Genomic DNA, 24,152 nt, shown 5'->3' with positions numbered 1-24,152 from the left:
CCTCCTACCCCAATAAAAGCTGGGACACAAAGTGGATCCTCTCTGAAAGGACCCAGTCTCTCCCTTGAGTATCCTTTCTCCCTACTTCCTTTCCCCTAATAAACTTTACTATACTGTCCTGCTTGAAATCTCATGCAAGGACACAAGAGCCAAGAACACAACTAATATCTCCGGTAAGATCTTATCTCAGGTATGACCTTCCTTATCTGAAAAATCAAAGTCACCAACACAGGACTAAAATTACCTTCTTATGTCTCTATACTATAGATATTACATATATAAATATGCCTTGCTAAGGTGAAACTGGTTTGTTCCTTTCCAATGCCCTCTCAGAGGCTGTACTTCTTGCTTTCTCTCATAAAACCAATCTGTGCCTCCCTTCAACCGAACTTTAGGAACCTCAAGAACCCTTAGGGCCTGAGGCGAGGGGCACCTCCCTTTGGGAACGTCTTTCCTGTCAGGGAACACACTCGGAATGGTGTCCGTGAAAGTGTTGGGGCTGGTTTGGGTTCGTATTACATGTGCGTCAAGTTTCCTCTATCTCCAACTACTCAGTACTGGTAGTAATTTAGAAAACCTCAACGGTGCCGTGTGTGTGTGTGTGTGTGTGTGTGTGTGTGTGTGTAAGCGCGCGCGCGTGTTTTTCAAGGCATAAACCAGCCAGGGGTGAATCAACTGTATTTATTATTTTTCTGTTACCTCTTTTCCCCTTGATACTCAAAATATAGCTACTACTGCTTCTAATTAAAAACAGAAAATGAAGAAAACTACTAGTATTCCCTACAGCACGGCGCTTCCACCTCCCCACACCTGAAGGGAAGGGCCAGCGCACCGCCCCAACGCGGCGCTCGCCGGCGCCGGAGCGCAACCCGTGGGCCACCAGGCCGAGGGGCGGGGCCGCGCGGCGTGCTGACGTCAGAGAGGGCCGCGGCGCCGGCGGGTCCGCGGCGCTGATTGCGGCGGCGGGTCTGTGAGTCGAGCCGGGCCTGGGCAGTGGCGGCGCCTTAGGACCTCGCGCTCGGTCCGCGGGCTCCGGGGTGGGGGCTCCAGCGGCGAAGCCCCCTCCCCGGGGAGGCGGGGCCTGGGCGAGCTCCCGAGGCTCGAGCGGCGGCGGCCGGGAACCATGCATCAGAAGCTGCTGAAGAGCGCACATTACATCGAGCTGGGCAGCTACCAGTACTGGCCGGTCCTGGTGCCCCGTGGTATTCGCCTCTACACCTTCGAGCAGATCCCGGTGTCGCTCAAGGACAACCCGTATATCACCGACGGCTACCGGGCCTACCTGCCCTCCAGGCTGTGTATCAAAAGGTACAATCTGACCCCCTCCTCTCACCTACACCCTTTTTGTTTAGTCTCTTCGCCGCTTTCCCGGCTTTGCTCCGTGCCCAGCATTTATTCGCCACCCCATTCTGTCATCTCTTTTCTGCCTCCTTCTCGCCCCTCCAACCCTGTCGGGATATTTTATACAAGGAGTAATAATGATAGTAACAGTGATCATAATTGCCAACTCTCTGTGGCGCTTCGCTGTTTACAGAGTGCTTTTACATCCTTGATTTCATTTGGTGCTCATTGGGATACATGTTGGAATCGACCACACTGACAATGGCTGAGCCGTTATTTGCCCTATGTATACCTAAGCTTTGTTTCACTTTAGAGCAGCCCTGTGGAAATTCAGATGGTTTGAGGCCAGCTATAATACTTGTATAATAGGAAACAAGTTCACATTGCCATACATACATAATTAGAAAGCCCTAATTTGCTCATTAAGCAAACACTTATGGAACCCCTGCTAGAAACTAGGCACTGTAGCAGATCCTTCAGAAAACAGGAGATGTGGCTCTTGTTCTCACCAGGCTACTAAGGTCTAGTCTGGGTTACATACATTAAAGAGATAATTACACTATTACATAATAGCCATTGTAGAAAATGCTGTATAGGAAAAGCACTGTAGCAAAGAGAGCTCTAATGGGGCTCCAGTAGAGGACCTTAGAAGCATTTCTAAGAAAGCAATTTGTCATTCCAAACCTTTAAAATCAGTCTCCCTTGAAAGCCTGAAAAGAATCTGAAAAATTGCTGTTCTAGTTTTTAGAATACCTTTCTGTCAAAATTCTCTGTGTGTACTAAAATATAGAATCCCAACTGTAGTTACAGATGAGCTCCGGATCATTGTAGTGGCAAACCCCAGTGCTGGAATGTGGGCTCTTGAACAGCTCAAGCAGCTACCACAGTTTGATTCTTGATCTTTCCAGCATGGTCATTCTCCATCCTTATTTCCTTTTGTCCTGCCTTGAAAGTGTTTTTTGTGACTCACAGTCACAAGGTGACATCATTGTCCAGCCCTGTAGCTTGAATGGATGGCTAACAGGACTTCATATTGTGAATCCTAATTATTATTTCACTTCTCAGTGCCTCCTGTGCATGAGTGATTACATGAGAAATTAGAGCTGAACCCTGCTTAGAATGTGGAGTTCTATGAAGATAGGGCAGGCAGTGAACTGTCTTAAAACATTTTAAACCCATCTGGCATTTGTCCTCAGTATTTTGATGTTTAGAACCCAAATCTCATGGAGGGGAAATGAAGTATAAAACATTAGATCTTGTGCTGTTGAGTCAGAAAAACTTGAGTATCTCAAACCGCCAATTAATAGCTGTGGGACTTTGTGCAAAAGGTAAAATCACTTTGCCTTATTTTCTCTACTTGTAAAATGAGGGTAATAAAAATATCTGATTTAGGGGGGTAATAGAAATTAGATGTGATTGTATATGTAAAATGTAGGAAGCACTCAGTAGATGGTGATATTGTCATCAGTGATTTTGAACAGATAAAGGTAATGAAGATGATTATTGATTTTGAAGTAGAGTATGGGGGTGCTTAATTTTTCATGTAATAATAGTAGATCCTCTATTGGGGATATTCTTCTAAATGTTCTTCCCACCAGCTTGATCTTTTCCAGGTTTATCCTTTGCCCTCTTTTCTTTCAGCTTTCAAGAGTGACCAGGACATATTTTGGATGTAAGAAGAGGTTTTATATATCCTAACAGTTCTGCTAATATTCTTTTAGTTGGGAGGAACATGGAAAAACCGTGTCTAGTTAATCGAGGTATACTGGGTTTTACAAAATAAAAAATTCTTAAGAAAAAAGCAGAGTGTAGTATTGATTATCAAAACAGTACTGTAAATTAGATGTTTTCTAAATCATTCCTTCATTCCCTCCCCAAGTAGTCTTTAAAGTGGATGCTGTTCTAGATAAAGTCTAAGAATAAAGTTTCACTTTATTCTTGATGATCATTTGATAGTTTGAGACCTTGCAGTGCTTATCACTTATAACAATGGAAAAGTTAAGAAGAGCCATGGTAACTGTTGCAAATTCAATAAGAGTGATACATTAATGCTTACTAATAAGAATTTCTGGACCATTGACCATCAAGACCTCACTTAAGCAGAAAGATAATATTTTGCTAGAGCAATGCAAAGAATATTTTAATCTTTAGTCATTATATCATCTCCCTGTAAATCAGATGAGTCTTGTCTATATCTGAAGAACCATTTCACGAAACTAAGGAAGGAACTAGAAGGAAGTTACAGCAGCCTGTAATCCAGTTCCTTTGTTTCATAGATGAAGAAACTGAAGCCCAGAAATTTTAAAGTAACTTGTTCATGATTGCAGAGCTAATTTGTGGCTGGGATGGGAAGGAAACAATGAGCCTTTTGACTTCTGTAGGAAAGGTACCTTTTTTCCACCATCATGTACCTAAAACCAGACAGTTGTCAAGACATTTTCAAAGAACACAAATAGTATGCATATTTTGAGTGAACTCCTATTGTTCCTGAAAAGGATAAATACATGTTATCTGGAAACTAGTCTGGTTTCAAAACATCTATAGCAGAGTTGTTCCAGCAACTTCTTCAGGAACCTTTCCAATGGCTCAGTTTGTATTTATTCTGCTTCTCTAGGTCTATTTAACTTTGTATTTGTATTTAATGAGTATTTAGAAAGGTTTTGTTGTTGTTGTTGTTTTGTTGCAGTTTTTTTGTTTTTTGTTTTTTTTTGTTTTTTTGGTGCTAGGGATTAAACCCAGGGCTTTGTGCATATGAGGCAAGCACTCTACCAACTGAGCTGCATCCCCAGCCCTTAAAAAGGTATTTTAAATTTGTGCCTAACATAATACTAAGCAGCTTTTCAGATACTGTTCTTTTAAAAAACTTTTATTTTATTTAGTTATACTTGGCAGTAGAAAGTATTTTGACACATCAAACATAGATGGAGTATAACGTCTCATTTTTGTGGTGGTGCATGGTGTGTAGTTACACTGGTCATGTATTCATATATGAACATAGGAAAGTTATCTGATTCATTCTACTCTTTCCTATTCCATCTCCCTCCCTTCCATTTATTCATTCTCCTTTTGTCTAATCTGCTGAACTTCTTCTCTCCACCCTCCCTTTTGTGAGTTAGCATCCGCATATCAAAGAACATTCAGTCTTTGGTTTTCAGATACTGATTATTGAAAGTCAGTGTTCTAGCTAAATTTTGAGTAAACTCCTAAACTAACAATAGGAGTTTACTCAAAATATGCATACTATTTGTGGTCTTTGAAAATGTTTTATCTGCAAACTCATATCTATAGACATTAGTGAATGATGGGAGCAAGGCACTCTGCTTAGAAAAAATGGTGTCTTGTAGATGAATGGAGAGATGTATGGTACAGGCCGTCAGGGAGCTGATAGGCCGAGGAATTTACATGTGAATCACTGTAATGGAAGGAAATTGTAACTATGATAATAGAGTTAAGCACCAAAATCAAACAAATAAACAAAAACTGTTAAGATGCTAGGATTGGTGGAAATTTGGAAAAACTTAAAGACTAATTAAATGACATATCAAATTTTAAATGGTACAGATGGGGTTAAGGCCTTAAGGTAGCAATTATTAGGTAACTCCCCCAAATTTTCCCTGACCTTTGAGTGCTGACAGTTAAGTGAGCCAGTATGAATCTGAGCTGCATGTTTGTTTACTTTCCAGTTTGTTTATTTTATCTAATGAGACGGTAAACATCTGGAGTCATTTGCTGGGTTTCTTTCTCTTCTTCACCCTGGGAATATATGATATGACGTCTGTGTTACCTTCGGCAAGTGCATCCAGAGAAGATTTTGTAATTTGTTCTATTTGTCTTTTCTGCTTCCAGGTAAGTCACTTCACAAACACTGTTACTTGTGAAGAGAACTTTCATCAGGCAGGCTTACGCATGTGGCTCACCACTTGCTTTGAAGAGCTCCCAAAATGGCAAATGGGTCAGCTTATTTTCTTTCATAAAATGAACACCAAAAAAGCCTGTTATTATCATGTATTTGTATGTTATGGGAGTATATTTGAAATTCACTGTTTCAAAGATTGAAAAAAAATTGTTTCTCTCCTCTTTGTCATTTTAGACATCTCTGCTATAAGATTATGAATGTCTTATTGTACTCTTACTATCAGATTGAGTGGATCACTAATGTCAACTCAAAACCTGTTTGGGAAAATTTCTTAACTTTTTCGTATTTGTAATATACCTGTGATTTTTCATACCTTTACTTTTCATTCTGCTTTTATTTTACTGTCTTGTTTTTCTGGTATTGGTCTTATGTTCTGTTGCTTTAATTTTAATTTCCTTTGATCCTTTTATACTTGCCTCATTTCAGATACTTTCAGTTTCTGTTCCTCTCTGCCTCTCATATTAATTCCATTGCACTTGCATTTGTTTTCAAGGATTTATAAAAATGCCTTTAAAAATTACATTCAGTAGATTTTTCAAACAGATCATTTTAAAGAAGGAAACAAATATGGGCTATAGTCCTGTTGGCATTTTAAATTTTTAAAAAATACAGAGAATACCAAAAAACATGAAAATTAAAAAAAAAAAAAAATCATCCCCTTTCATCCTGACAAAAGCAGACAGGACTTTCTACAGTTAACCTGTTGCTGCTATTTGAGAGGTGAACCTGTAAGTCAACTGTCCGAATGTTTTATAGCATGTCATTATATTCCAGACTTCATCATCAGAAATACTCCCCCTTTTTTTCTAATTGCAGTTTCTAGAACAAATTTCTTTGAGGAAAAAAGTACTCATTATTTTTGTGTGATTAAAAATCAATTTTTAAAAAATATTTTTTAAATTATACTCTTTCTGAGGTTTAGTTTTTGTCCTGATTAGATTCAAAATACCTCTGGGGATCCATTTCCAGTTTCATAATGGAAATGAGTCAATTTATTTATAGTTAACATTTTAAAATTTAAGTTAACATAATTAAGGTGCTCTTAATGACTATAAATAAGTATAAACTGGTTTGTAATCTACAGTTAGTTGTATAAATATCATCTACTTTGAGAATCCCTTGTGTTTCTCTCTACTCCAGGCCTGTCCTTTATCCCTTCACCACCTTCCACACCTGATATTAGTTAAGAGAATACATATTAATTTCCATTTTGGCCTGAGAAAACAATATATTGTAAAACTAAAAGGGTTAAATAACTGTAACAACTGCCCAAGAAAAGGTAGACTCAAAGTATTATAGTAATTTGCCTAGGATTATTCAGATGGAAATCAGTAAAATCGTGTTCTAACTGCTACTGCATATATCTATCACATGGTGTAAAACCTGCTTAAGAAAAATGAACACATCTTCCCTACAAGAAGAGCACTTTTTTTTAAATTATAAAATTTTAATTAACTTGTTCACCCAAGTTTTTCGGATTCGTCGGATCAGCAGGCAGCACAGTAAACCATAAATCTGTTCATGAATATTGACTTACATTTAATTTTTAAAAGACATGACTTTTTTTTTTCTCACCTCTATTCACTCTTTTTGCTCAGTGCTTTCTTTCCAACCAGATTTGTAGAGTACATTTTGAATAGTAGAATGTAATTCAGGATTTGGAAGCTTTCCACAGATACTTTTTATTTTGGAGAAGAGTGGAATCTGAGAATGCCTTTCCCCAAATTCAGTTCGTTTATATTCAGTTCAACAAATATTTGTTGAATGCCTCCTTTATACTTCTAGGCCCTATACTAGGTAGTGGTGATGCAATGCTGAGCAGAGAACCAACATGTTATAAGACCATGGCACTCATGTAGAAGGAGTGCAGAAAGAAAGTAACGCAGGGCATTAAGCAGAATAAATACTATGTAAAAGCCCAAAAGCAAGAGACAGTTTAGCACTTTCTGGGCTTGCAGATGTTAGTCTTTATGTTTGAATCCTGGAAGAACCAAAAAAGGTAAGGGTAGGAAAGATGTGCAGGAAGAAGCCAGATCATGAGGTACTTTGTTATCAAGCCAATGAGCTTAGATGTACTGCCCCCACTGTCAGTGGCCTAGTATAGGCTCTTGTTCCCAGGGTTATTTCTGTAATCTCCCACCTCAGCCTATCTAGTCCTCATCTTGTAAGGGGGCACTTAAAATCTTCAATAGTATTATTGAACACTATAATTGTATGCCTTTGGTATCCCATAGAAACTTTCCGTGATAACTGAAACATACCCACTTTGCCAATTTTTTTTTCATTTTTTAAAGGAACTCTTAACAATAACATATTCCTTTTAAAATAGGGCACATTAAACATCGGCTAACTTTTTAAAAACTTGTGATATCTATTAATATTACTTCCCTCCCCCTTTGATGCATAGTTTTCCTCTTTTACTTTCTTTGCGACGATTGAATGAGCTTTATTATTGTTTCTTATTTTTCCTATATGTATATATTTACGTAGAAATTCAAGCAAACAAAAAAGCCTGTGGAAGAAAGTAAAAGTCTCACTTGACATTTTGGTTAAAATTCATCCATACATTTGTGTATGCATTTCTACCTGGCAGCTACCTACTACTTGCTCATCTACATGTCTACCTAATTCCATGCTTCCTGATTTGTATCCAATTCTTGTATCATTCTACACTATGACAATGAGATTTTTCCCTATCAATGAGAATACACACCACAAGCCTAATCTTAGAAAACTATCAACCTTTAAAGTTATGTTTAATTGGGATAATAAACTCTGCTTGGTAACTTAGTAGCCAAAAAACCATAGACCAGTAAGGATTCTAGACAGTAGATGAAGAAATGAAATTGTGACTAAGTATAATGTTTATTGTCCCATTTTTTCCATACACACCCCCATTGACTTAGTATAGGCTCTTTTGTTATTGCTCTCTGAGGTAACCTCTCCCCTTTGCCTCTCTAATCTACACCATGTAAGAGGGGACATATAAAATCTTCTAAAGTATCACCTGTTCCATAATTTTGAAGTTGAAACTCCTTGATGTGTAGGACTTGTCATAATCATGAATGAATAAAGACAGGACATTCTTTAATGGTTCTGTATTTTTCATTATGTTATTTTTCTTTGTGGACCCCCAATAAACCTGTGCATGTCTTCTTGTATGTTCCTGATGAGTATCAGCTGAACTCTAGGTTCTACAGGGGTGATAGTTCTTCTGTAATTCACCTTTCCTCCCTCTTGTACCACCCTACAATGCACAGATACACTCACAAACACCCTCCTCAATTTTCTAATTATGGTTTGATGACTTTTCCTATATAACTTCTTATAACACTACTTCTTTACTTGTTTCTAAAAAATCTTTTCAAGAATAGAGGTTTTATCTTTATAATCAGCAAGCCATGATTTATTATATTTGGGGACAATAAAGCCATGTTTACCTTAGAATTTAAAAGTAAACTTTATACAGTGCATCTTTTATGCCCATGAAGTTTTAAGTAAAAAAAAAAGCAAGTTGCAGAACAGAACATATAGTGTGAGTCCATTTGATTAATTTTTAAAAGTGTATATTTATCTTGTATTTGCAGGCTTTTTTCCCTTTGGGGGGATGGGAGGGTAGTTGTTGGGTATTGACCTAAGGACCTTGAGCATGCTAGGCAAGTGCTTTAAAACTGAGCTACATCCCCAGGCTGCAGACTTCTATTCACAGTTTTTGGGCATATATATTGAAAATAAGTGGAAGGATACTTAACAAATGTTATCAGTGGCTACCTTTGGGGAATAAATTGAGTGGGAAGGGTTTATATTTTTTACATTGTACAGTTCTATATTCTTTGATTTTCTTAAGGACACGTATTGCTTCTTTAAACTCATTCTTTAAACTTATTCATAGATCAAAATACCTTCATGTGATATTTTTAAAAACATTTGTATTGTGTAATTTCCCTACTTCTGTTTATAATTGTTATATAAAAAGTTATTCATAATTTTTATATAAAATAGCTATCATTTTAAATTTCCTTTTTTGTGATTCTTATCCCCATTTTACACATGAGGGAATTGGGGTTTAGAGAAAAGACATGTCTTGCCCTACTGTAAGCACAGAGCTAGAATCCAAAGCAAGATGTATTTGACTTGAAAGCCTACACTGTCTTAAAAGCCTGCACTTTTGGGAGGGGGCGAGGGTACAAGGGATTGAACCCAGGGGTGTGTTACCACTGAGCTACAGAGCTTCATATCCAGCTCCTTTTATTTTTTATTTTGAGACACGGTTTCACTAAATTGCTTAGGGCCTTGCTAAGTTGATAAAGCTGAAAGCCTGTATCCTTAACCAATTCCCTGAATATCATGCATGAATTACTTTAGTTTATTTTTGTTTCATTTTGTTAAAATTTCTTTTTATTTTCCATAGGTCTGTATGCTTTGCTCTGTGGGATATCATCTTTTTTCTTGCCATCGGTCAGAAAAAACCTGTCGAAGATGGATGGCATTAGATTATGCAGGAATTTCTATTGGAATACTGGGCTGCTATGTCTCAGGAGTATTTTATGCATTTTATTGTAATAATGTAAGTAGCTTAAAACATTTCACATTCTGCTTTTCATTTAGGTCTCAGGTTTTCTTGCAGTGGTTCCTTTGAATTTCTGAATAAGTAACTAACCGAATAAACAGAAGAGTCTTGTGTAGGCATAAACTTATTTTTCAAAAGGCACCTGTGATCTCTAACATCTATTACTAGTTCCACACTTATTTCACTCCTTTTCCACTGGAAAAATATATAATTGAAGTTATCTCTGAAGCTTACTGTAGATATTGAATTATTAATTATGTTCATATGGGTATATGGTTACTTATATATGCACATTGCATATCTTTAATTTTTGTGTTTATAGAATTGAAGTTAAATAAAGTTAGCTTTTGATAAAATAATGAAGTTGGTTACCACTTTCCATTTCCCTTCATACTTTATTTCTCATTCACTGAAAAAAAGAAAAGATATATCTGTGCATGTCTTGATGCATGTTCTTCTATAAGAAATATGTTTTCCTTTCCTCAGTCCTCTATTGCATAGTAGACCTAAAAACAGACCCCCATGTGTTGTGAGGGTCTTTAACAACTATAAGATATGTCTGTTCCAAGTTCTGGATCAACTCTGCTTTCTGTCCCTAAGGTCCTAAAACTCAGTTTTGTCTTATGCAAAGCAATATTTGCAAAACTGTTCAGATAGTATAGCACCTATCCTAAAAATGTTGCCAAGCCAAACCTTAAAAGAATATAACCTCTAACCCATCACCTGCCCAAAGGCAAACTGAGCCGTGAGCTCACCACATCTCAAACTCTCCCATTCAGAAAGTCCCCACTGACTCTACTCTTTTTCTCTCTTGTTCCTATCATATTCTTTGATTTTTTTTTTCTTTTGTCCTTTTTGTTACCTGTTTTTCAGCAGAAGATTACACTTCTCCCTCAAGAGCAATATGTTTACAGGGTAGTTTTAGTCCTTTTCACAAGGAATAGAGACTGGCCTTCCCAAGACACCCTCCACGCATGGTGCTCTAAGCTGTGGCTTATTGAAAAGATTGGCTGCAGGACAGAATTCTTACTCTTTGGGATTCTTAAATCTGTATGATGGCAGAGCAAACTATCAACATATTTAGTATATAAAACTAGTAAAGGGAAAAGTCATATATTAGGTTTGAATAAAAGAGCATTAATAATTGCATCCATTTAAACACATTTAAACATGAGCCACAGGCTAGGAATGTAGCTCAATGCACAAATCTCCCTGGGTTTGATCCCCAGCACCAAATAAAATAAAATAAAATAAAAAATCTTTAAATGTGAGCTTTTTGTTTTTTAGGGCTAATGACTTTGGGAGATAAGCATATAATTAAATATATATTCAATTAACCTTGCAAATTGATTTGATTTTAGTAGTAAACTCTGTTCATATCTGCCCAGTTTTCATAACTTAATCATTTTGCATGAAACTGCATACCTTAAAAGAGAGGAAGCATGCTGATAACTAGGAGCTTGTAAATGTAATCATGCATCATTTTAATTGTTTGCTTATCTCAATCCAAAATTGTGAATCAGGAGGTGTATAACCCTACAAAGATCCCTGGAGCCAAGTTAAGAACTCACATCCTATATGATGCTAGCTTTTTGAGTTTCACTTCCAGCTTTCAATGTTCACTTAAATACTTAAATATCCCATAAACCTTTCAAACTTAATGTATTTTAAAGTGAACCTATTTTCATGTTCCTCATCATATATGCCCCAAACCTGGAACATCTTTGTTCATTTCCTTTATCAATGGAAGCCACTGTTGGCCTTTCAGGATAGAAAGGGTGGAGCCTTCCATGGCTGCTCTCTCACATATCCAGTTAGCCATTAAGACCTTAAGTGTATTTCAGAAATGCTTCCTCAGCCTGGTGCTCGCATCTTCATTCTTCAACAGAATTCATTTCTTTTTGAATAAACCTCTAATGTCCGTTTAGAAGGCTCCCTATCATTTCTTTGTTTTCTACACTCATGTCATTCGAAAAATGACCCTGTCATCCCATTCTTAAAGAACTCTGCTATTCCTGAATGACATGGTAAAGCCTGACTTTGCTGCCTTTCAGCCTCCTCCAAATTTCCCTGCTGCACTTGCTGCTCCTTTTCTTTGAGAGCTGCTCCTTCCCACATAATATTAGTTTAGATGTTGCCTCCATTGTGAAGCATTTTTATCCCAGGTAACATTGCTCTCTCTTCAGTGGTTCTACAACTTTGTTTGAAACTCAGTTATAATATTTATCATTGAATTATGATCATTTGTTTACATTTGCCCCTCCCAGAGTCTATGTGCTCATCCACTGGGAGAGTCTGTGTCATAGTCTGCTACATTTCTATAGGACTTCTAACCATGCCTAGCATGGTAATAGGTACTCAGGAAATGCTTTTGTAGGAATAAATGCAGTCTCAGTAGCTCACTTGAGAATTTGATTTGTCATCCTACGAAACTTAATAGTTGTTTGGTATATGCATTTTTTTTTTAAGAAAGATAAATAATCCTGTTTGGAATTGAAAGTACCAAGTAGTTTGGAATGTGTTAAATATAAGCCAAAATTACTCTTTGCCTTCACTATTGTTAATAGCAGAATTAAAATTTGATTTTGTTTCATTTCAGTACTGGCGTCAAGTATACTTGATCACAGTGCTTGCCATGATCCTGGCAGTGTTCTTTGCTCAGATTCATCCCAATTACCTCACACAGCAATGGCAGAGGCTCCGTTCTATCATCTTTTGTTCTGTTTCGGGATATGGAGTAATCCCTACTCTTCACTGGGTTTGGCTCAATGGAGGAATTGGAGCTCCTATTGTACAGGTACGTTAAGTGTCATCAGTATTTGTCCTCATTTTTATAATTTTCAATTTTATTTTGGGTAAAGTAATATAATCAGTAGTGGGTGAGTTTGTGTCATTTGAGAGCATATTTTTAATTATATGCTGACACCATAATTTTTCACTGCTATATAAATAAGCATACCATTCAAAAGCATATATAAAGTCTGATTAGTATTTTTTTTCCTGAATGTCTATGAAGTAACACATTCTTATTTCTCTTTCTCTTACCTTTAGTGTGTAAAATATCCAAGTCCTTATCTGTGGAGGACTTCAAAGTTTCTAGCTTTGTCTGCTGGATCGGTGATAATGCCAGTGATAACCAAAGTATAGAAGCAGGAACACTTGATATTTTTGGTGGGGGAAAGAGGAGTTAGAAAGGATTTTTTTGTTGAACCTGTTGAATTTGAGGTATCTATAGGATGTGAAGGTAGACACAGGGTCTGGAATTTAGGCCAAGTTTGAGACTAGGGATAAAGATTTGGAAATTATCATCATATTGGTTGCTGGAGTCAAAGAAGCATATTCAACTCACCAAGGGCAATATTTTGCAAAATAAAAGAAGAGCTATTGATATCAGGTATTATAGAATATAGTTAATATGCATTAGAAAGAACCTCAGTGAAAACTCAACATTCTTGAGATTATGATTAGAAATAAGACTTACATTCTTAGAGATACATATAAAAATGCCAAGTATGTGCTACAGAATAAAACCGAAATTTTCTTACATGAGCACATATACCAAGAAAGCTGCCAGAATGCTGGGAACAGTAGTGGACACCTACAATCCCAGCCAGCTGGAGGTGGGGATGAGGCAGGAGGATCACAAGTTAAAGGCCAACCTCACAACTTAGTGAAATCCTCAGAAATGTAACAAGACCCTGTCTCAAAATAAAAAAAATAAAAAGGATATAACTCAGTGTTAAAGTACTGCTGGATTCAATCCCCAGTACCAAAAGGAAAAAAAAAAAAAAAGAAAATGAAGCTGGCAGAAATCATGTATATTTTTTGCATTGAGGCCTTTAGTCTGGAATGTGGGATTTTAAAAGCAGGCTTTTTTCAAAAGAATCCATTATTAGTAAGGATCATGCATTAATAGAAGAGGAAAAACTATTAGTAGTAGGCTTACATTCACTTACATGAAGTTGGCAACAGTATGGTGGGAAGCACTTGGATATACACTGAAAACAAAGAATATTCTATGACAGTGAATCAGTGATTTAATCTGGTTCATTTGAGGACAAGGGTGATGCTTTCTTCATAAGATTAGGAAACTGTAAGAACAGTGAGATAGTAATGATGAGGGATGTAAATGATCCTCTCTGTGGGAAAACATTTTCTGAGAGTTTTGATACCCTAAAAATAAGAAAATAGAATAGGAAGCTGCCACTGTAAATTTAGTTCCAACAAATGGATAACTTTTGTTAATATAGAAGTAATTAAAATTTGGATGTGGTGAACACATCCTTTTAAGCTTATAATAATAATAAAAAAACAAGACCTATTAATTCAATGGATATTAAAGAAATGTAGGAAAAAATGAGAAATTTTTTCATGTTTAAAAGTTTAAAATTGAAATATGAAATAGGAAGACAATGGTTATTAAAGATGAATTCTATGAATCATATGATCATGGATCATTCCAGTGAGAAAACAAAGGGAAACTTTCAGAAAATTCTCTAATAAGCTTTAATATTTAAAAGCTGTAGAGGTTGTTACAAAAGGTGAAAAGTTCCAGAAGGGATAATCCTAAGAGGTGGGGTGAAGTTGTATTTTCTAGAAAGTCTTGAGAAATCTGAGGTTAATTAATCTGAGGAATCTGGTAATTCTCATGTATGTATTTGAATTAGGAAGAGAGATAACTTATTTTTATTTCTCAAATGGATTTTTGGTAAGTTTGTTTTATAATCAGAATTAAGAACAATATGTATAAGTTATAGCTGGCTATTTTCTCAAGGCCAGGAAAACTTATTTTTATATTTGTTCTTTTTAGCAATATATGACAGTAGAGTGTATTTTGATATATTATGCATGTATGGAGTATAACTTATTCTAATTAGGATCCCATTATTGTGGTTATACATGATGTGGAGTTACAGTGGTCTTGTATTCACATATGAACATAGCAAAGTTATGTTGGATTCATTCTACTGTCAATCCTATTCCCATACTCTCTCCTGCCCTTAATTTCCCTAATTCAATGACTTCTATTCTCCCCCCACATTATTGTGTGTTAACCTTCTGCATATCAGAGAGAACAATGGGCCTTTGGTTTTGGGGGATTGGCTTATTTCACTTAGTGTAATAGTCTCCATTTCCATCCATTCACTAGCAAATGCCATAATTTCATTCTTCTTTATGGCTGAGTAAAATTCCCTTGGGTATATATACCACATTTTCTTTATCTATTCATCTGCTGAAGGGCACCTAGGTTGGTTTCATAGCTTAGCTATTGTGAATTGAGCTGCCATAAACATTGATGTTGCTGCATCACTGTAGTGTGCTGATTTTAAGTCCTTTGGGGTATATGCCAAAGAGTGGGATAACTGGGTCAAATGGTGGTTCCATTCCAAGTTTTCTGAGGAATCTCCATACTGCTTTCCAGAGTGGTTGCACCAATTTGCAATCCCACCAGCAATGTATGAGTGAACCTTTCCTTCCACATCCTCACCTACATTTATTGTTACTTGTTTTCTTGATAATTGCCATTGTGCCTGGAGTGAGATGAAATCTCAGTTTAGTTTTAATTTGCATTTCTCTAATTGCTAGAGAAGATTGTTGAACATTCCTTCTTCTTCTTTTTTTTTTTTTTTTTTTTGATCATTCATATTTATTTTTCTGTGAAGTGCCTGCTTAATTTCTTTGCCCATTTATTGATTGGATCATTTGGTTTTTTGTTTGGGTTTTTTTGTTGTTGTTTGTTTTGGTGTTAAGTTTTTTGAGTTCTTTATATATCTTTGAGATTAATGCTCTATTTGAGGGGCAGGTAGCAAAGCTTCTGTCCCATTCTGTAGGCTCTGTCTTCATGGTCTTGATTGTTTTCTTTGCGTGAAGAAACTTTTTAGTTTGATACAATTCCATTTATTGATTCTTGGTTTTACTTCTTGCACTTTAGGAGTCTTGTTGAAGAATTCAGTTCCTAAGCCAAAATGATGGAGAGTTGGGCCTACATTTTCTTCTCGTAGGTACAGGGTCTCTGGTCTAATGCCTAGATCCTTGATCCATATTGAGTTGAGTTTTGTGCAGGGTGAGCTAGGGGTTCAGTTTCATTTTGCTACATATGGATTTCCAGTTTTCCCAGCACTATCTGTTGAAGAGGCTCTTTTTTTCTCTAATGTGTGTTTATGTGCCTTTGTCTAGCATGAGATAATATTTTTGTGGGTTTATCTCTGTGTCTTCTATTCTGTTCCATTGGGCTTCATGTCTGTTTTGGCAATACTATGCTGTTTTTGTTACTATAGCTCTATAGTATAATTTAAGATCTGGTATTATGGTACATCCTGCTTCATTTTCTCAGTAAGGACTGCTTTGGCTATTCTGGGCCTCTAGTTTTTCCAAATGAATATTGTGACTGCTCTTTCTATTTCTATGAAGAACATTATTGGAATTTTAATAGGGATTCCATTACATCAGTATAGCACTTTTGATATGGCCATTTTGACAATATTAGTTCTGCTTATCAAAGAACATGGGAGAGCTGTTCATCTTCTAAGGTCTTCTTCAATTTCTTTCTTTAATGTTCTATACTTTTCATTGTAGAGGTCTTTCATTTCTTTTGTTAGATTGAGTTCCAAGTTTTTTTTTTTTTTTTTTGAGCTGTTGTGAATGGGATGGTTTTCCTTATTTCTCTTTCAGCTAATTCATCATTGGTGATTGGTAAGGCAATTGATTTATCAGTGTTAATTATATATCCTGCTTCTTTGCCAAATTCATTTATGAGTTCTGGAAATTTTCTGGTGGAGTTTTTATTTTGGGGTGGGGGGTTCTTTTAAATACAGAATCATGTCATCAGCAGATAGGGATCGTTTGAACTCTTCTTTCCCTATTTGTATCCCTTTAATTTCTTCCTTTTGCCTAATTGCTCTGGCTAGAGTTTCAAGGACTGTGCTGAATAGAAGTGGTAAAAGAGGACAGCCTGTCTTGTTCCAGTTCTTAGAGGAATGCTTTCAATTTTTCTCCAGGAAAACTTTTCTAATAGAGCATTAGCAGTAAGATAGAGTGCTTGATATCCAAGAGAACCATTTTTTCCTTTGATATTGGAAGATTTTTGTCTTGGACCAAGCTGTGTAGATCATTTCTGATTATAAGTCACTAATCAGTAGTCTCTTGGCTTACTCATTTGATAATGAGTAAGCCAAGAGACTACTCCATTCCCATATGTATCCAACCCAGATGCATACATTGTAGAGGATTCAGACACACTAGGACCTTCAGCAGCATAAAGCCCTCACTCTTTTAGTAGCCTAACCTTTAGGGCATCCACTGTGCTCCATTTCTGTGGACTTCTTCCTGAAGAATGAAAATCAGGCTTATTATTGGAGATTTATCTATAGAACCATTCAGATTGAACAGTCTTAAATTCTACCATCATATTCATAATAAATTTAGACTTCAGTAAAGTAGAAAGATCTGTGGAAAAAAAAAATAAAAAACATGTTTTACTTTTCAGGATTTTGCACCTCGTGTAATTGTGATGTATGTGATTGCTCTTCTTGCTTTCCTATTCTACATCTCCAAAGTTCCAGAGCGGTACTTTCCAGGTGGGTGTTCTTTCACAGAGGTTTTGCAGCTTTATTCTTAAGTATAAGCTTTAAGTAAATGCTTCACAGAATCAAAACTTAGATTTATTTTTCAGCATTTTTGATTATAGAGTAATTCTTCTATTTCTTAATGTTATATAAAGCCCTACCTTTCAAAGGGCTTTCACAAGCTCTTTCTCAGAGTATGAGTTGAATCCAATAAGTGGTGAGGGTCATAAAACAATAGTCCCCCCCTTATCTGTGATTTTACTTTCTGCTTCCTGTTACCCAGAGCTAAGAAAAATAATAAAATTGATGAGTCTGTTTGTCCCCAAGATAGTTATAAGCCAGTCACTTAAGAAAAGGATAGTTTTCTACATTCTTCAGTCCAAAGAAAAGTATTTCTGATGGAAAATAACAGAGAGGACACTGGGTGGAGTGATTATTCTCCAAAATATATATTTGTTTTGACACTCTCTCTCTGAAGTCAGATTGCCTGGAAAATACTATGTCAGCTGCATGAGCAAAATAACTTAAACTTTTGCAGTTCTAGTTTCCTTATATGAAACACAGGGATAATACTTATTTGGGGTTCTTGTCAGGATTAGATGAGAAAATGAACATAAAACAGCACAGTTCCTAACATGTCGTAAGCCCTCAATAAATGCTAGCAATTAGTATAATGATATCACTCAACTTGGTCTTCAAAGTGAGATATGTAGTTTAATGAAAGGCAAAATGATGCAAATCCAGGTAAGCCTTAGCTTGACTCAAGAACAACTTTTATGTAGTACATAAAACAGTGTTTTATTTTTCTTTTTAAATTTGGAAGACAGAAAACAAGGATTTGTTTAAATCCAAACTGCAAACTCAATGCTCCTTCTTCCTAGGTTAGGAATCTCTTCCACAGTGAATTAAAGACGGGAAGGAGAAAATATGAAAAACCCTGGAATAGAGAATGAATCCACCACAGATTCTCAGGCATTCCTCTGTACTTGATTTTTCACCCTGAGGTTTGAATAGGAATGGGAATACTAAGAGCCTGAGTGTGTACACATCAGGCTGTGGGAACATTACTAAGATATGCTCCTGAATTGAAGATCAACTATCTTCCAGGCAGGGCCAGAATTTTCCTCAGAAAACAGATTCTGGTAAAATATATTTTTTTATAACTTTGTTAATGATTCTTTTAAAAATTCTGTTCCTGATCACAGACAAGTAGAAGATCAAGCCATAAATTCTTTTTACAGTATGTGATTGTGGCTATAGTGTTTTTAGACCTTAAAATATCAATGTCCAGGTTTTAGAATTGTCTAATATAGAAAACCTACAAAAGATCAAATGTTCTGTAACTTAACTTTTATCCAAGATGAGCTTGATATAAAATGTGCCCCTTGAAGTTGAATGTGTGGTTTAGTGCAGGTACGTGAAAGCAGTAGAGATATGGAGACCATAAACACTACAGGCTTTACAGGTGAAAGTGATAGTCTCAGGGATAAGTACCTTCTTTCATGTATGAGAGAACTGTGGGGAAATGTAGGTGGTGAATAATGGGATATTAAAAAAAAATTAAGCCTAAAAATTTAAATTCAGCTCACATTAAATTTTTTAAATACATAAACACCACAGTGGTATTTGATGGACCCAAGGATGTCCAAGGTATCATGAATGGAATTGAATAGATCCCTTGTACTACTGTTTACTATTACAAGATAACCAGTTTCTTTTCAAATTCCCTGTATTTGCTTTTTTTGTTTGTTTGTTTCTTTGGTACTGGGGATTGAACCCAGGGGTACTTTACCACTGAGTCACATCCCCAGCCATTTTTATTTTTTATTTTGAGTCAGGTTCTCACTAAGTTGCTTGGGCTGAATTTGGTTTTTAAAACTGAATCTGTAAGCTTCTTTAGGAGTCAAGAAGTCTACCCTACCCTACCCCTAGTGCCCTACCCCACCCCCCCCAAAAAAAAGAAAAGAAAAAAAAGCCAAGAACCTATATAGAAAGAATCCTGTTGACTTACACTTTAATATTAATGTTCTGCACTAATTATTATTCTTGGTAAGACAAAAATAAGAAGAGGTTGGAGAATAGTCACATTACACGACCGTAGACTCACTAAGAGAAAGTTTACACTTGTTTTTATAGCTGTTCTTCTGTTTTACACCAGGAAAGATCAAGAAGCTTTCCACATTTTAATTATTAATCTCCATGGAATTTAATATTTAGCCATAAAGAGAAATTAAATTGTTTTCTGAAATTGTATGTGAACTAATCAACCTTAGTTAATTAACCCATTACTACCACAGAATTTTGCACATTATTCCATTAGAGTATTAAGATTCGGGACTGAGGTTTCTCCTTGCATACATGCATAAAATAAAGAAGTGCTTCTAGCAGGTTCATATCTAAACACAACAGTGCATTTGCTAACAGGTTCATATCTAAACACAACAGTGCATTTCCTACTCACAGATTCATACCTAAATTACTCGCTGATTTGTAACCCTCATTTCTTCAGTTTTTTTTTTTTTTTTCCCATTACACCAGATAGGAATTGAGACATGGGAGGCAAAAGGTCAAATTCCTGAAAATTACAAGTTAGATTTTTAAAAATACATTGTGAATATCATTTCTAAAAATTACTTGTGTTCTTGATAAAACCTTAAAATTAGAAACCCAAATGTGTGTTCATCCTTAAAAAAAACAAAAACAAAACTTGGATCTCCAGGCACTGAGACTAACAAAAATGTTCTGCTGCTAAGCCATATTTCCAAGCCTGAAGATTAGAAAATTCTTTTTTTTTAAATATTTTTTTAGTTGTCAGTTATTTATTTTTATGTGGTACTGAGAATCAAACCCAGTGCCTCACACATGCTAGGCAAGCACTCTACCACTGAGCCACAACCCAGCCCCAGAAACTTATTTTCTTTTAATATCAAAATAGTACAATCAGTATTAATTTCTTTCTACCTTCCTTCTAGGACAACTAAACTACCTCGGATCTAGCCACCAAATATGGCATATCCTTGCAGTAGTGATGTTATATTGGTGGCATCAGTCAACAGTCTATGTCATGCAGTACAGACATAGCAAGCCTTGTCCTGACTATGTTTCACATTTGTGAAGAATTCAGGTATGGCCACCTGGTGAATTCAGTTGTTAAGCAATATAAAATGGGGACTTGTATACCCCACTATTTCTAAGGTTCCCATTCATCTTTTTCTTTTTCTTCTTGATTAAGGTATCATGGGTAATGCTTTATAAAAATGGAAAAATATACCTAGGGATCTGTAGTAATAACTGCTTTGTAGACCCTTAAAACTACTAATTTGCTGCTTATATAGAAAATGAGAATTAGTTGGCGATCATAACAAATAATCTGAATGGTAACAATGAATGTGAAACTATTGTAGAAATAGGATTCAGTTTACTTGACACCAGCTTAATTTCCTTAGGAAGGGCTCATCTCCATTTGAAATGGAGTCATCCTGTGTGATGGCTTTAATAGAAGGTATTTTCGTTAAATCGTCAAATTTAAGTGCCTAATCAAGGTGACGTTTGTTACAGCCTATGTTTAATACAAGCTAAGATAGTGATTTGGAGTAATCATAGCCTTTAAATACATGGTTTGTGAAAATCTGGCACTTAAAATATTATTTCCTTTAGCCACAGGTTCTCTCCTTAGAAACATTAGGAATTTTCAGTTCGTCAGAACAAGAGTTCTTCTTTAAGGGAGGTATTAAGAAGAGGAAATGAACATGCAATGTTACTTTTTATCAGCGAAGAATCACATTAGAAACTAAGGACATGATTAAGCAACAAATTCCATGATCTAATAATCAAATCATTACTCAAGCCTTTTAATTCCAGAGTTTATTTAATTCCATATCATAATTGAATTCTTGCAAGTGGATTATAGAAGATTTTGATCCCAAAATTCTAAAAGAAATTTGATGATGAGGACTCCCAGCTATATGGGTGCTACTTTCAAGGCCATAAGATTTACATGGCCCTGATTTGACCCTGAACTGAACCTTAAGCCTTAGAATAAAGTCATGCTGATGCCCCACTTGATGAGGATTGTGCTTTAGTCTTCAGCTTATGCGTAAGTTAACATTGCATTGATAAAATGTTTATATTCACCATCTAAAATTTGGACTTGAAGCTGGATGCAGCAGTGCATGTCTGTAACCCCAACAACTCGAGAGAGGCTGACGCAGGTGGATCACAAGTTTGAGACCAACCTAAGCAATTTAGCAAGGTCCTAAGCAACTTAGTGAGACCCTGTATCAAAATAAAAAATAAAAAGAACAGGGGATATAGATATAGCTCACTGGTAGAGTGCCTCTGGGTTCAATCCCCAATACCAAAAAAATTAAAAATGAATACAATTTGGACATGAAGCATTAAATTTGTCATTGTTTATACTTAAAAAAATAGTTTTACTAATACAGTTGTTGCCGTTCGTTCATTGATCATTTCATATGCATAAATTAAATCTCTTAAAGCAGACATACGTAAAAAATTGTTGTTAGACTATAAATTATTACCAACATTTCTTAATGAGTTGACAAACTGTTTTAAATATTGGTATGTTTTCAAGATAGAACTGACTGGATATCTAGAAAAATGTTCATTGATGTTGAATCTTATTCCCAATATGCCTTTTTTACATTTAGTATTAGAAAAGTTACTTTAATGTGCCTCAGTTTATCCATCTGTAAAATGTTGTTCCTTTCCAGTGTAGTGATTTTGGAATATACATTTTCCATGTTGGTATCTCAGCAAGGAGAATTTTCTTCTAGTGGGCCCAGTAAGGGCATGCTACATCATACTCATTATTATGGTGGAATGCTATTTTGAAAATGGCTATAGTATCTCATAGACCACAGTGTGATTTATATACTAAGTAATAGGAGATTTTGGTGTAAATAGGACATATTTCCCCTAAAACATCCTTTATTGGCTTACATAATACTACTGCTTCTAAATTGACATTTCATCCAAATGAAATACACTAAGTAGTTATCATCAAGTTAAAAATGAGGGGAAAGTCCAGTTATTTTAGGTGTGGAATCATTTTTTTCCAATAAAATATTCTAAAAAATAACCTTTTAAGTTTAATTTTTAAAAAAATTCCCATCTTACATAGTGTATGAATTATGTAATACTTGCCACCCAAATTAATACATTAAAAAAGAGCATATTTTGTTTTTAAATGATTATTTTTTTGAATTTAAAGGGCATACAGGTCTATAGGAAGAATTATTCCTTATTAATACTTAAGTGTTTTCTGAAAATGTTAAATATTGTAAGAAAGCTATCCTCTGATTTTTATCTTTACTATGATGTATTTATTGTAAAGGAATATTCACATGAATGTGGGTTGCTGTCAACTATAAATACTTATGTATGTCAGCATTTACTGACCACCTACTATGTGCACAGTACTACTGGTAAAATGTTTTAAGACACTGTTAACATTAAAGAATATTTAAAAGTTGCCTAGAAATCTGAGCCTTGTAATAATGTATATGTAAGTTATTTTTTGTTATTAGTTAATTAAAAGTATAATTTCCAGCTACAATACTAAAAAAGACTACTTTTAATTTTTACCAATGTGTAAATTATAAAAGCTCTTTATCTACAGACTTTACAAGTATATTTTAAAATTATTTTTAGCTTTTTTTTTAAGTTACCATAGCAATTTTTATAGTTTAGTTAACTCGTTTAAGAAAGTTATCTTTCTCTATAAAGCCATTTTCAAATAGCAAGATAGTGCCGGTTTGTTTTTGTTTATTATTCTGAGTGCAATTCCGTAAGCTGCATGGTAAAATATGTATTATGTAAATAAACTGGGTTTACTAAATATATTAAGTGCTGCTTGTCATTCTTTTTTAATACATAACAGCTTTAAAAATCATATTTTAGAATCAGGAATGAAGAATCAGGGAATATCTTGTCACATCACATGGCATCCCACCTGGACAGAGTGTACGATTTGAAGATTGTGATTGACTGGCATAAAGCTGTACAGCTCTCCATGTGGCAGGTACCTACTAGAGATATACTTTGCCCTGTACTAACTGTCAAGGGGCAAAGCTTGCATTTCTACATTCCTGCCAGTTGCTGAATGGGTCCATATCCACACCAAATCATCATTCTTAGTAATTCCATTCCTGCCAAAGAAGTGTGTAAAGAATCAGCTCAGCTATTAGAAGAGAGGCAGAAGTATATTTTATCTGCATTATCACAATAATCATGTTTATACTGAAGAGAGGTATAGATGTTCTTGAGTACTGAGCTCCCCTGAAATTTGATACCATACTTCTGTACTGTAGTAAGGTAATGATCAAGAATTGAAACTACCTTAAAAGAACACTTTTTGAAGGGAGATAGAAATAGTATGGCCCACTTATGAAAAGTGAACCTCTGTATACTCACATGCCTGAAACGAACAGCCACAAAAGCCTTCATCTTGCTCTACAAATGTAGGATTAAACACTACCTAGCATGCATGTGCTAGAGTTCAAACTTTTAATATGAGAATATTAACTACATATGAAGCTTAAGCTCGGCTTCCTGAAAAAGGAACTATTCAAACCAAACAGTTCAAGTTGCACCATAAGGGGTTAACTATAACAATTTGAACAGTGATACGAACTTTTTAATATAACTTTCTCTCCATTTGTGATACTATGGTGTTTTGCACTATTCATTAAGAAGATACAAAAGCCCTTATTTTTCCACATAACTTGAAATGAATGTT

At 35.6% G+C, this 24,152-nt stretch overlaps 1 protein-coding gene across 10 annotated transcripts in view; it reads left to right on the top strand.

Moving 5' to 3' along the window:
* The first annotated feature begins 952 nt into the window (after positions 1-952).
* Paqr3 (progestin and adipoQ receptor family member 3) overlaps positions 953-24,152 on the top strand; it is a 31,321-nt gene continuing 8,121 nt past the window's right edge. For 2 of the 10 annotated variants that reach the window (XR_011707982.1, XR_011707981.1), the window contains exons 1-7: positions 953-1,308; positions 5,025-5,187; positions 9,669-9,824; positions 12,427-12,624; positions 17,314-17,404; positions 20,365-20,516; positions 23,315-23,435. Coding sequence is in view for 8 of the 10 variants with exons in the window: in XM_071614358.1 (XP_071470459.1) it covers positions 1,124-1,308; positions 5,025-5,187; positions 9,669-9,824; positions 12,427-12,624; positions 17,314-17,404; positions 20,365-20,507 (936 nt within the window). In the remaining 2 variants the exon portion in view is untranslated. The other 8 variants (XM_071614360.1, XM_071614358.1, XM_071614363.1 and 5 more) reach the window with 8 other exon arrangements.

The sequence above is a fragment of the Marmota flaviventris genome, chromosome 7 (genome assembly GCF_047511675.1).
Source record: "Marmota flaviventris isolate mMarFla1 chromosome 7, mMarFla1.hap1, whole genome shotgun sequence".
NCBI lineage: Eukaryota > Metazoa > Chordata > Mammalia > Rodentia > Sciuridae > Marmota > Marmota flaviventris.
The sequence above is the reverse complement of the archived record's forward strand: the minus strand, read 5'-3'. Positions and strand labels throughout refer to the sequence as shown.